This window comes from Haliaeetus leucocephalus, unplaced genomic scaffold, assembly GCF_000737465.1.
Source record: "Haliaeetus leucocephalus isolate CR32 unplaced genomic scaffold, Haliaeetus_leucocephalus-4.0 Scaffold317, whole genome shotgun sequence".
Taxonomy (NCBI): Eukaryota; Metazoa; Chordata; class Aves; order Accipitriformes; family Accipitridae; genus Haliaeetus; species Haliaeetus leucocephalus.
In genome coordinates, this window is record NW_010972753.1 from 1,864,144 (window position 1) to 1,878,954 (window position 14,811).

Sequence of the window (14,811 nt, forward strand, 5' to 3'; positions counted from 1 at the left end):
CAGGCGGCTGAGACCACGTTAAAGCAAAGCTAGAGTCAGATAAGTGACTTTAGAGACCTCCTTGCGAAGGTTCGCATTTACAACAAAAGTATTAGAAGGCAATGACAAGGCAATATATTTTTGTAAAACGTGGTCTTCTGCATGAATGTATTTCAGTTTATATTACAATAGTTATTTTACAAACCAGTTCTGGAATACAGAGTTCTTCTTCCATGTGTCATTACTTTAGCAAAGGTAGGCCATCGCTTACTTTTTATAATCCCAACACCCTGCAAATACGCCTAAGAAATGCCAGCTCAGCACTGTTTCCTTCAACAAATTTTCATAGCAGTGACAAGTAACTTAACAGCGATGCGTAAACAAGAAAAGAATCTACCTCTGTCACATACCCAACACCCATACGCTATCACACATAAACTGTATTAAACTGTGAGGATAAAAGGTGTAACCCCAAATTTCATCACTAACATCAGAAAATGTAGATCTGGTGGATTTTAAAGGGAAAAATAGACACTTTCACCATTACTTTGCAGAGTACCGTTACCTTCGAATAAGCACTGGGATGCACAGCCCCATGACTTGCAGATTCAGCTGGTGAATACGTGCAGCAGATGATTTAGTAGGTAAATAATGAGGCATATGTGCATTTCAGATGATGGATTCAATGCCTGGCAAGTTAGGGCCAGGTACATAGACACACACTGCATAAAATTATTACATCTCATGTGCAGAGATCCAAAAGACATAATAACAATGTATTTATTTGAAGTATGAAAATCCCAATATAGTTCAAAATACAATTTTGTTGCATTCCTAGAAGCTTGTCTAATTAACATGCTTCCTGGAACAGCTTATTAGTTTTGAAAGCGAAGTTGATGGTTAATAGAAACATATATGTATCTTACTTCTTGACTGAGATATTTCACTGTATAATGTCAGAATTGTTTCTTTAAGCTGTCACTACTTAATATGCTTACTTAAATGTTTTGCTTTTTGAGAAACCCCATGAGCACAGTTATAACTTCCATGAGGCTCCCAAAAGAAAAATATTTTTTCTATTATAGTCCAAAATGTTTTAGTGTAATGCAAACAATATAATACAATTGAGAATGCAAGTCAACAAAGGAGCAGTCGCAACCTCAGCTCACTTGAAATAAGACTTCTTTAAAGTAAAAAGTTAAAAACATACATTCCTGGAGTTCTGCTTCAAATTACCAAGTAGTAGCAACATATTATAGATCTTTGGCAATACAAAACTTTGCTTCCCTACCTTAATTTTAGCTCTATAAATCACAGTTTATTACCAGGTAAGAAAAGTGGGCCCAAGATATTAAGTATTTGGTTAATTAATTCCTATCACTACCTCCATTCGAATTGTTTGGAGAAGAATACGAAAACTAAAGTTGCAGTGCAACTAGTGCAACTATTCTCTTCATTCAATACACCTAAGTTATTGACTAAGGTTTAAAATAGCAAACCTGCTATCAGACAGATTTCTCAGAGGACTAACGTAGAGGATCCTGGACAAAAAAAAACCCACCATCCATTTTCTAACTCACACAGTTTTTATTTGTGCTTTTAGGCTCTTTTCCATTGCTAAAGATGTATCTACTGCATGTAACAATGATTTGGCACATAGGCTTGATGAAAGACAGAGACTTAGCAATAGCACCCAGTCATATGAGGTTAGACAGAACTACAAAAATTTAAAATACAGTGGAACTAGCAATTAGGAGGCATCAGAGCCCATTCTTACTCTTGCTTTAAATAGAAAAAAAATTTGAATCCTAGATTGCAGAAAGAATATCAGACCTCAGCTGCTTTGTCGAAAGAAAAGCTGTTTGAGAAAGTATCGTCTACTGTTCCATTGCTTCTCTCAGTTTCCCCCAATCCATATATTTCTTAATATCAAGAAAAAATCAAGCACTTTCTCTTGAGTTTCTACTTGTACAGCTATGTCAACAAGAATAACATCAGGCTATTTAAATAATGAATGACATAAAACAGCATGCAAAAATGTTTGCTATTATCTAGTGGACAAGAAGTCAACAAACATATCTAAATTAGCTGACACACAGCTGCTTCTGTGACATTTCTGAGCTGCTAAATATTAATTCAACTCCTGCATGCTCTCTTTCTTTTCCATATAAAAGCATGATGATTATTATCACAGGCTGTTCCATCAGGAAATAATTAGCCTTGTATTAAGAAGATGGTCTCACTAGAGGCTGCCAGTGACCTTGTTCTAAATTTCAGAGTTCCAGCATCTTTTAATAGCATTGTTAGCATCATCTAAAAATTTGTATTAAGTTCTAAAAACTGCATTATGAATATAACCCACACAAATGCTAGAACATCATAGCTTTGACCACTGAATTACCCAAAAGCCATATTCTCTGTCGCTTTGCATTCTATAAAATTCTTACTTACCAAAATGTTTTGAGTAACTGAAATGTGATGATGACGTGCAAGCAACAAATTTGTTTCCACTTTTCTCCTGGGAAATTTTAGCCACTATACCTGGCAAAGCTGATACCATAAGAAAGAGCAAGGGTACTGGCAGATTTTGAAGGCAATATGAATTTTAAACGACATGCTGATTTTGTAAACATCCTGTCTGCTATAATGATTCAGCACCATTTGGAAAAGAAACAAAAAACATGACATTGCACCATCAGATATTGTTCTGGGCAAACAAGCTTGACAAAATAGGAACTGACTGAATCATTGGTGAAATTTTGAACAGAAAGACTGCTCATCGTTTTCACAAATCAGGATAATTTGAATAGGCATCTATTATCTGTTTCAATCCTATAACAGACTTCTTTTGATGAAGGCCATCCCCGTCAGTTGATTACAGCTGCTGAACACTATTAGCTCTTGTCTTCAATGGTCAGATTAAGACCTCACCTGATGCACAGTAAGGAATTTTGCCATTGTACCCATCTGACCCAAAGATGTATGAGAACTAGGTACAGATATACCAGAGGACTTGGGGACTCAGCACCACACAAAGCAATGTGCTTATCTCTTGTAATAAAGCATGAAAAAAAAAAAATGCAGCTGTGCAGGTAATCAGCTCACACACAGCCACGTTTCCGCTGTGAGAGCAATCATCTGAAGTCTAACAAAGAGAACAAAGACTAATTTCTGATGATTCCTCATCTAAATGGCATATTAACAGGAATAAAGACATGGTTGAGACATGAAAAAGCTGCCTGGTAGAAAGATGCCCCCAGAAGAAGGGAGATGAGGCAATGGGCTGGAGGAATGTCATGAACATTATAAAGAAATGAATGCCTTTAGATAAAAAATTACCAAATTCAAGGACAACTGCACCAACCTGCTGAATCATATGTGATTTGGTTTGTATCTGCTGAACAGAAGATAAAAGATGAAGACTGATAAACTGTGGGTGTGAATATTTTTAAAGTTTGAATCAATATCAGGACACTTAACCTTAGTTCCCATGGGTCATAAGGAAAAAAATCCTTAGCTTCTCCTATCTCCAATGTTCTGAAAAATGAGAGAATTAAGAATGAATGCTTTCCATGGTGAAGATATGAATAAATCTACTAGTCATACCTATCTATCAAGTAGTCAAACATGATCTACATCAAACCTTACTTTTATTGAATCAGAACTGCTACGGGAACATTTTTCAATCATCTGTGGTCTCCTGCCATATAAATATTGTACCTGTTCAGAGAGAAATTGCCCAAAGAAATCAGCGTTGGCACAGAAAGACCAGTAAGTCCTCCAGCTCCTGATTTCTAAATGATGTTTCCCAATACAATATCAAATCTCAAGTATTAAAAACAGTATAAACAGTTTCTCTTAGGAAATTACACAAAGTAGTTTTTAAAATCTTCACATCTTACTCTACACCCGTATGAAGTAGGGTTGTGGGCTGGCAATATCTTCTATCCCAGGATAATAACAAACCCGAAAAAAGAAACTGTAAATATTAAGCTGCTTCATTCAGTCACATCAGGCTGTGCAACACAGGGGGTAGCCCTTTGAAGTACAGTTCAGTTCTCAAGATGTGCAGCGAAAAGTGGTGCTTGAAAATCATCTGTCCTGGAACTGACTTTCGAGAACTGCAGCCTGCTCTGTGCTCCCTCTGCCCACCACTATCGGTGAGGTGCCAGGCCATGATCTTTAGGCTCTGACGAGAGTATCCATGAAGATGTTCACAGCTTTATTGCAGCCAACTCTCAAACTGGTTATTTATTTTTATTAGGAAGAAAGGAAATGTTCTTAGCTCAGGTTCCTGACATAAACTGACCTACGTAAGGCAAACCCGCTGTTTTGTCATGGATAGCTCACAGGTGCCCTGGCTGACAAGGACCAGAGGGGATCTGTAGTACTGGGACACCAGTCAAGATTACCGTTTAGCCAGTGCGTGGAGGGCTATGTGATCATGAAGCAGCTCCTTACAGCCTGGTCCTTGAGGCAGAACAAAATCAGTGCTGGTTTAAGCGGGCGCTGTGCTGTATGATGAAGCAATTCAGGAGCTACTTCAACCATCTGCACAGTCCAGGCGGACAGTTATGGCGATATCCTCATCAGTTCATCCTGTGCAAGACTTTCCTATTATTCAGAACAGCTAAATACCTTATATGCATAGGTGACTAGAAATGCTACAGGCTTTAACAGTCTGTTAAAAGAACTACAAACTACTTCGTCTTCTCCAAAGCGTTATCTCACTTTGACTTACTCAAGCTAAGCGCACTCCTTTCTCTAGTGTTCAGGGCTGCCCTACAAGTTTTGGGGTTGCAACTTGATAGGTCTAATGCTATCCTGTGCATTTACTTCAGGTTACAGTAAACATGAAACAATTAGACCAAAATTATTCTATATTTGTTTTCCATTCTGCAGTAGAATAGGAGACCATGTACATAGGGACTTCACCGGTAATTTAAAGAAAAAAACAAAAAACAAACCATAACTGTTTGGCATTAGCTTCACTTGTGTGCTCTCTTCCTTCACTGACTGAGCCCTTTTTTCCCTGCAGCTTAGGTAAATCCATTTTCAAGGACAGACTTTTGAAGCTGTAAAGGGATCCCAACATAGGAGCTAATGCTGAATAGCTACTCAACAGTAGATATTCCACGCTTTTTCTCACATACAACTTCCAAACGATTGCAGAGGATGCAAAGCCTGACAGGTGAGCAAGCAAGACTATCAGCTAAAATGAGTAGCTGAAGCCCCAAACTAAAATTCTTACAGAACTGTATTCTAGAATAATATGCGAGCCACATCTCTCAAGTTTCTCCTTTTCCTTTGTTTTTCTTTAGAGTCTGACACTCATTTCCCCTTGGAGTGCAACAGCTTTGGAGGAGCTTCTTTTAGATGTAATTCCAGTCACGATGTGCCTAACAGAATTACGACGGATGGGTAAATGCTGCAAACTGATAGCAATTAAGAAAAACCTGTCATTTGTTTTGCTATAGATCAGCACTAGCAATTAACAAATAGTGAAAAAGCATGTAAACTACTCCTTGTAGCAGATGAACCAAGTAAAGGCATGTTTCTGTGAACGCTTGTGCTTTTCCTTTACTTACATGGTTCACATGAACAGTGACTTAAGAACAAATTTCATTTGTTTTAAGAGTCAAAATCCCACCTTTCCTGCATGTATTTTTGGTAACCAGGTTAAATACTGCAAACAAATCCTGAACCTTAACAGAATATTTTGACCTCATTTCTATTTAAATAAAGCAAGACTGTTTAGTACTGTAATTGGAACACACAAAAAAACCTATCAAGAAAATTGTGTAACATTCTGCTCTTTTCTTTTCTAGGCACAGCAAGGATGAAAGGTTTTTTTCTTTTCTTGTTTGGGTTTCAGTTTAAAAGATCACACGTATTACATGTCGCCATAATTCCCATTACCTGGATTTCTCCCATATACTGAGAGTTTTACATAATAATATTAGTAAGGTAAATGAAGACACGGTTGTCCTTCAAACATTTACAACCAATGCTATACACATCTCTGTAGTGTGCCAGTCTCTGTATCTCTCCTCTTGGGTCTCAGATTTCTTCTTTCCTCTGATCTTTTTATTCCCTCCAGAAGCAATCTCCTAACCTGTGTAAGTGCTTAATGGACCATCTATTTCATCTTTACCCATCTATTTCTTCTTTCATGCATCCTTGTCTGTACTTTAAATCCTCAGCTAGACTTGAGTGCTCATTCTGCAAACATTCACCTACTCCATGGAGGCAACCCTTCAAGTTACGCTGGCACATAAACGTTTGCAGAATCATGTTTTATTCCAGCCTTCCTTTCCTCTGTTTAGCTCATCTCAATGCCCAACAATCCAGTGACGAATACTACTCAGAACGTATCTAGAAACCCATTTGCTCTCCTCAAAGCTCAAACACTTACCCAACCAGGTCATGTTCTGATTGTATGGTCTTTAAACTGGCAAAATTTACTACCTCTCCATGCCCAAATCCCCATCTTAGCTGATTTTAGGTCTGAGCCTGCAATGAACTGTGATCAGGTACAATTTCTCTGAAGCCCTGCAAATCCCTCTAACATCAGAGCTTTTGAAAGTATTGTTAAGACTGGTTATACTTTTATTTTGCAATGTGTCTTCTATGGTGGTATCTGAATAATCACGTATCTACTTCAATTATAGATCAAAGTTGAAGAGAGATTAATTATTAGATGTGTTGATAATTAATTTTAAGATAAATATATTTACTATGTCTAGAAAAAGATGGCTATGACATTAAGCTGCTAACTGAATTTGATAATATCTTAATGTATTATCAACACATTCTGTTTGGTATTTACTTGCCAAATTACATTTAATCGGTATTATTATGCTTATGAGATTTTTTTTTTCCTGTCTAAAGTTTTGCGTGAGCTTAGATACTCTTGCCTGATGACTGTTTTCTAGCATTCTTTGGTACTTGCCCTTTTGAGGTCCACCCATGCCATCCCACTAATGCACACCTCAGCTTCTAAAACTCTGTGACTTCTAAAACTCTGATAGTTACACTGCTTTGTAACAATGCATGGATACTGTGCACTAACCTGATTACTGCATGGCATTTTCCTTCAGTCACTACTTTTGCTTAATATGTGGCTGTAAGGAAAAACAAGCAGTGGTAAAGTGTATCAGTATCTGTACTACCTCCTGAACCATTTTGAAGTGGAGATCTTTAATCCTGAACACCTTAATTTTCAAAATGCAAGATGCAATCTCTCCCTGTAACACTTCACAGCCTGCAACGGTCTCATTCCACAGGAACAAGGATTAACTTTGCCTTTCTGCCAGGGGCAAAATGCGCACTGAAGTTAAGCAAGTAAAAAAAGCGGGGCTGGCAGTTCACCCAGAATATCTATCTATCTTTGCATTCTAGAAAATTCTCATTTTTGTTTGTTTTCTTGTGATAAACTTTCTAGCAATAAAACGCAGACTGCATATTTTAGTTGCATTCTTTTTTATTTGCACTGCCAATTTCTACGCCAACTCAATAAAATTCAGGTCCTTACTTTATGCAGTATACTGAATGAACTTAGAGAAAAATACAATAGTGTAACAAAAGCTGTTTACTGACTGGATCATTTAAACATGTCCATTTTACTACGCTTGATTTCCGTGAGGCTATGTCACTAGTAGTGCTTGTGTTCTTAACTGTTTGAATACAATTCCCCTCCATTGCTTCCAAAGACCACCACTAGAATAAGTTTTGTATATTTATATTAAATGCATGTTGGTCTATGGAACAACTTGAGTTTTCAACAAATAAGGTATAGAATTAACCACATCTGCACCGTTTCTCAAAGATTTGCAATTGCACTTGCTAGATTGGGAACCACTGCAGAAAAGTCATAATCAGATCTGACTATTCTGGGACTCTTTATAATTGCTTTGAGATGCTGGGGACACCCCAAAGTTGTCTATGTTGGTGCACAGACTCCACTTTGATTGCATGGAGGGCTAGATATCCTTCCCGTAATTCTTCAGCTTTTACGTTGGAATGAAATTCTTTCAAAAGTTCTCATAAGGCATCAGTTAACATGAACAGCTCCCACCAAAGGGCAGGGGTTTAAGGAGGATGGAAAATCTAAACTTGGAGGAAAACCATCCCTGACTTGAGATGAAAGACATTCACCAAAGAGAGAACAAGTGAAAGCAGGCATGCTAATGCCAGTTCTCACTTCCCCCTCTGCCCCCACAATGGCCAGCGATGAGAGATTGGCCAGGGCTGTCTCCCCTTTCTTGCTTGCTGATCTAACCATCTCCCGAGGTATAGCCCCTTATTCCCCCTCAGCAACGCCATGTTATCAGTGAAAAGCAAGGGAGCTGAAAAGAGTCAAGGAGATCAGAGCTGAGATGTTCTTCCTGCTGGGAGCATAAGGAAAGCTCGCAGCATCCATTTTGGGAAGGACAGGATGAAGAAGCATGTATAGAACAAAGAGTGAGCTGAAAAACCTAAAAATGTGACGGAAAAACAGCATTAAAAACACTTAAATTCCAGCAGGAGGGCTTGATGTATTTTTGGATTCAAAGGATAGACAACAGTACACCTCTTTTAATAACACAACTTTACAAAGCTTTCTGTGTAGAAAAGACAGGCTATGGTTGGTTTTATGAACCCTTCTCTTAATGGCAGTCCCAGCTCTTCCACAGAATGGTCCGTGAACCCACAGACTAACACATCAAGAGCTGAAGGATGGTTGGAATAAGCATTTTCAGGAGAAAGATGCCCTTCTGAGTAATTTCTCACCAACCAGGACCAAGGAAAGTTTGTCTGGAGCACAGAGGAAAAGGTGGACCTTTGAAAGCCTCAAACTGCAGAGGGCTCTCCCACTGCTGCTGTCTTGATGCCTAAAAAATCTTTAGAAATAAGGGGGAAGGGGAAAGGGGAAAGAGGGAAAAGGGAAAGGGAAGTTTGTGTAGGCAAATAAATTCCATTAACCTTTGCCAAATCTTGTACTTGTTTGCTTTTAGTGTTCAAGCTCTGAGTGAAAGTTTTTAAACTAAGAGAGGCCCTGAGAAATCAACTCTTAAGATCGGTGACCCCACAGCACGTCCCACTTCTAGTAACAGCAAAAAGCACACCCAACAGCAGTGAGAGAGATCAAGTGAGGCACACAATCAGAGAATTAGTGTGACAGTGGACTGGGAACGAAACACAATGTCCCAGAGAGCGTTTGCCTGAAAGTCACTTTTACAACAAGCCTCGTGAAACCATTTTGTTGCGTCATGAAGCCAGCGTTGCGTTTCTGGAAGAATATCCGTCGTTAAGGGGAACCCTATTCCTCGCTCACGCCCGAAGCGCTTCCGCAGTCTGCTTTAATCCCACCACCGTGAACTGACTGTTATTCTCCCTCACGTTTTCCTGACCACTTTCCACAGGGGTACGGCCTCTCCACAGAGCTCCCACCCGCAGCACCACAGGCACTGCCGGGGCCTAACGGGCAGCGGAGCCCCGCTAAGGGGAGGGTGGCTCGCCTCCGACTGCCTCCGTCATCCCACAAGTAACATAAAAAGACCGCGTTCCACCTCCTCGCGAGGCACGTAGACAGACACAGCTGAAGTAAATTTAGCAATAAGGAGGAGCAACGGCGGCGGCCCGCCGCGCGGGCGCAGTCCGCCCCGCCCGCCGCGGCGGCGGGAAAGGCGGCCGCCTCACTGCGCATGCGCACGGCGCGGCCGCGACCTGCCCGGCCGCTCCGGGCGTAGCCCGGAAGCGTCTCGACCGGGGAATATAAGCCGAGGGAGAAAGGTTCCGGGAGAGGTTTGGTTCCGGGGGCTCCTCCGTAGGAACGGCCGCCGCCATGATCCCGATCCCGGTGGTGGTGTGTGTGCTGGGGGGCTGGTGCGCCGTCTACCTGGCGGATACGCTGCTCAAGGTGAGGGCTGCGGGCGCAGGAGCCCGGCGGGAGCCCCCGGCCCCCCGCGCAGGCCGCTTCAGTCCCCCGTCCCCCTCTTCCGCCTCCCCGGGCGGGGTCTGGAGCCCTCAGAGGGGAGAGGCCTCCCCGCCTCCCCCGACCCTCCGAAACAGCGGAGGAGGTGGTGCTGGTGGTGGTGCTGGTGGTGGTGCTGGTGGTGCCGGTGGTGGTGGCCAGGCGGCTGCGGGGGTCTCGGGCCTGTACTCCGGGACTAAATCTGTGAAGACGGTAGGGAATCCGGCCTTTAGCCTGGTGGTTAAACGGTTCTGTGGCACCTCAGGGTGCTTTCTGGGCTTTAAAGTATTAGTAACTTTAAAAAGAAAAACCCCAAAACCCAGCCTTAATTGAGAAGTTTGCTGTGCTTTATAGTTAACCATGATTCCTCTACAGTGACTGTATGAAAAACCATAACTAATGCACATTTTTTTTCTACTGAACTTCCTTAGTTTTATTTAAAGAAAAAATGTTGAGACAGAGCTCAGTACAAATACTTTTTAAGTAAATAACTAAAGAGAGTATTCTAAGGCTCATCTTTTTCCTCCTGACGGAGAGGGGAAGGCTTCAAAAGAAAATACACCAACAAGACATCACTCATTGTATCTAGGGATGTGTTTGTGCATTACACGAGTCTCATGAAGTGTTTTCTTTTAAAGGTCGAGAGGTATGATTTCTAAGAGGTGACTGAAGTATGTACACAAACTAGGATGTATGCTGGTTAAATATGAGGAAAAATGAAATGAAAGGTTTCATCTCTAACTTTCTCTTATTTTTTTTAATGTTAAAGTTTTTACAGTCCAGGAGCTGCATCTGTTTCTCCCAAGCACAGATAGGGCCTAGCGATTTCAGAGTAAAAAACGTTCATTTTGTCACTCCTGTAAAATATGGGAAGAAGTATGAGGTTTTAGGTGATGAGAAAACTTGGAAAAATAAGTGGCTCCCCCTGCTGCTAATTGTTGGAGAGCAAGCGTAGCTCAGTAAGTGATGAGAGCTATTAATTGCCAAATAATGGCAATAAAAAATACAGTAATCTAGCTGAAGATTTTTCAGGTTTTATCACATCAAGTCTATATTAGGTATTTGGAAACAAATGTGGCACTGTTTTGAAACACATTAGAAGATTGGCAGGATACCAGAAAAAAGTGCTCCTGACTGTAGTGAGACACACCAAAAACCACCAGAAAGGTCAGCCAACAGGCTGGTTTTCTTTTGACAGTAACTTTGTGTCTGATGAAGAATCTTAGCATGTGAAGCAAGAGCTGACTTCAGGTAGTGGACCTGTTGTGCCACAGTGCTGAGACCCATTTGTATCTCTGAGATTCTGAAGATCTCTTTCAGCATGAGACGTTAAAATCATTCTCTGTCATTGATAAGAATAGCCACTGTTTTTCTTGTTACAACCTCTGGTAGAGGTTAGCAGCAGCAAGGGAGAAAAAAAAACAACCACATTGTTTGGAGCCAACTTAGTCCCTGATTTATGTTGAAAAAGAAGGGGGAATGCCTGGAATGCTATAGCAAGCAAGAGAGTCCAGGAGTTACATTTTAACTTTGATCTTTTAACGAAAAGTTGATAAAGGTTATTAATCGTCTAGAAGTATGTGGGAGCTGTTGGGTTTTAGTGAACTGCCTGGTAGATCTCATGTGCTTACATCTCAATGATAAGTTTCACTGAGCACCACAGCCAAAATAGAATTTGGATTAAATAACCAGATTTATATTATTAGGAAACTCAGGGTTGCTTGTTTTATTGCTGGTACTGTAAATCTCCCACCACATTCATAACCCGAGGCTGTTAGCAACTCTAGCAAAAGGCAGTCCCTGCTAAAACCTCAAATTACTTACAATTTAATTACACCAAGAGGATGTACAGAGCATGAGTGAAAAAATAATACAGGAGTACTTTTCCATGCGTGATCCTGTTGATATTTTTTGCAAGAGAGGGATGTGTGCTGTAACTCGATGTTTATTCTGTAAACTTGTTCAATGTGCAATGTCTCTTGCTCAGTTTGTTCCTTTACTGGTTTTGTTCAAACATTTTGTTAGGCAGTCTGACTCTTAGAAAGTCTACAATATAGAAGACATAACTGTGTGTATAAATGCATTTTTGCACCAACAAATTCACATATTATAATATTGCTAGAGTTACATTACAAGATTATGTTAGCAAACTGAAAATATGCTGAATCAAGCTGGGACTTGGAATTTTAGGTCCCTCTTGTTGCTCTTCATTGAACCACTGGCATGAAAGTTTCCATTGAAGCTTGGATCCTACAAAAGGGAATCACTCAGGCAGACCCCTAAATTCCTGCTCCCCGGCATCCTAAATCATTCCGTTTCATTCTGCCTGAAGGATCAGGAATGAGCAAAGGCTAGAAGGTTGTCTCTCCTTCTGCTATGAGAAATAAAGGGTGCATTAGATGCATTCAGTCAAGGTTAGCCTTCGGCTTTTAAGGTCAGGAAGCTGAAATGGTTCAGAGCTCTTGAACAGATTTTGTCAGCAAAGAAGAATGTTAAGGACTCCCACTTGCTGGCAGATATTTATGGAGCTCTTGGAGTATTTAGCAGACCTTCATTATTTTGAAGGCTTGCATAAATAAAAAAGGCATTGCTTTTATAGTAAAATTAATATAACAAAGATCACTTAGAACTCAAGAGCTACGGTCTGTGTGGAGGAAGTTTGAAATGAAACATAGGATACTGTCACACATCATACTGGGGCCTGAGGGTGCATGTGGTAATGTGGTGATGCTACTGGGCTCAGGACAGGAGGAGCAAAAGTTTGCAGAGAGCTTTTTAATATTTTGCAAAGGGATGCCGTCATTTAGTGATCATGAATACCATTTACACACCTTGTGAGGAAAATGCAAAAGGAAAATGAATTTGGGTGCCTTTTCTTTTTTTTTTTTCCCCATTTGGCAAATGTGTGGTCAGTAATCCCTTATTTCTCATGAAAAACTTCATGTTTATTTATGCCTTGCTAGTACAGTGGGGCTGTGGTATGGTTGGAATGAATTTGTGGCATTTCTAGGGAAAAAGTGGGTTTTGCATGTGATAAAAGGAACACATTTTTAAAGTGCCAAATCAATATATCCAATTAGCTTTATTATAATAATATGTGATTGGTTGGGGTTTTTTTGGACTCTATGTGAATGAATGGGATGCACTTAATTCCCAAAAGGCAGTTTCTCTGTCAGAGGTACTTAATGTCATACGTATTTTTGATCTTAATTATCTGGTAGATCATGTGAGGACGTCTTTTTCTTTCTTTGGTTTACGTATTATTAATTGTACAAGTGTAATCATCTTTGTGATCTGTTAAAGTTAGCAAATGCTGGGTCAGCAAATGCTGATCTAGTTGTGGACACTAAACCGAGTGGTGTCATAGGGAGTGACTGGTGTTGATGAGGGAATACATCACGATGAAAACTTCTGTCATTGCCCTCAGCTGACTGAACAAAAATGTGGCTGAAATCAGTAGGGTGAAGAAGAAGGAAATGGCAGACAAATATACAGGCAGAAAGGATAAGTGGTGTAATAGGTGATACATGAACAATGACCTGAGTAAATGGGTCTTGTGTCCTAGGAAAATTGTTACTTGAAATAAATTTTTAGTGTTCACATTTTAATTAATTCAACAAAATGAGAAAAGCTATGAATATAGTTGTGCCAGATGAGATCCTCACTCCCCACCACTACCGCAGCAGGACGGGAGGAATGCAAGGAACTTGGCAAGTTCTAAATTTGTTAAAAGAACCATGGAGGACAGCCAGAAACTGGTGAAGTTCCTCTTGGGGGTGGAGGAGGGAGCCTCTTGTGCACTACGCATTCCCCATGTCTTCAGTAGGTGAAACTGTTCCCCACTCTGAACATCTTTTTTCCCAAATAAAAACAACATTTAATAAGCAATTTCCCATATAAATTAACATCCCATTTTTCGCGCCTTTCAAGAATCTGTCTAATTAATCAGATTTAACTTTCCTTGAAAATGTAAATGCTGAGAGTTAAGTTGAAGATGTTTTAAGTGCATGCCTATTTCTATATTGATGTTTTATCTCTATAAATACCATTTACTTCTCAGGTTAGAACTCATAGGGAAACTGGGGAACAATGCTCCAGTTCAGACAGCTCCAAAGACTTGTCTGGATTATGTCAAGAGACACTCCTGCCTTGGGAACTGCTCAAAGTCGGAAGGCTCAAAGCTCTGGTGTGCTTTTCCTGAGCTATGAGCTCCTTTTTCACCTCCAAGGAAAGCATTCCTTCAGTTGAGTTTCTGATACTAGCTTCCATGAAACAGGCTGAGTAAAGCCTATTGAGAAGACAAGTGCCATGTACTATAAAGTAGCGATTGCAAAACTATGTCTCTCGGTCTATAATATCAGATAATACTGCAGATAAGTATTAATCATATAGCTTATAGGTTGCTTTTCTCATAAAGAGAAATCTTTGCAACTAGTAGCAAGGCATTCTAGCAGTAGTATCTTGAAATGCTGGGAAGTTATCATAGTGAAATCGCTGTTGCTCTAGAGGTTGATAATTTTAAATTCCTTCTGCTTTTTGTTAGTATGATCAAATATTTCAGAGTCTTTTTAGACATAGTCTTTGTGTTTGAAAAATAGACCTTATTTTTACCCTCACTAAAGGGTGTCCACAGTACTGATCCATATCTCACCGATATTAGAAAGTTTTTTCAACTGAAACCAAAAGAAGCCTTTTTCTCTATTGTAGTTTTTAAAATGTTTACTGGAATATAATTTCACGTTGAAAAAATACCATAAACAGTTCAGTCCTTAGCCTTCTAACCAGACAGTTAAAACCTACTGAAAGTGATTTTAACACTAGGAAAGATGATACAAGATCTTCTTTGTCAAATTGGATACCCGATCTCTCTTGCAATC

The 14,811-nt window shown here is 40.0% G+C and overlaps 1 protein-coding gene across 2 annotated transcripts in view; it reads left to right on the forward strand.

The window, feature by feature from the left end:
* The first annotated feature begins 9,717 nt into the window (after positions 1–9,717).
* Positions 9,718–14,811, forward strand: part of MBTPS2 (membrane-bound transcription factor peptidase, site 2) — a 33,045-nt gene continuing 27,951 nt past the window's right edge. For both annotated transcript variants that reach the window (XM_010571272.1, XM_010571273.1), the window contains exon 1: positions 9,718–9,880. In XM_010571272.1, coding sequence (XP_010569574.1) covers positions 9,806–9,880 — 75 coding nt within the window. In that variant the 5' untranslated portion in view covers positions 9,718–9,805. The remainder of the gene's footprint in view (positions 9,881–14,811) is intronic.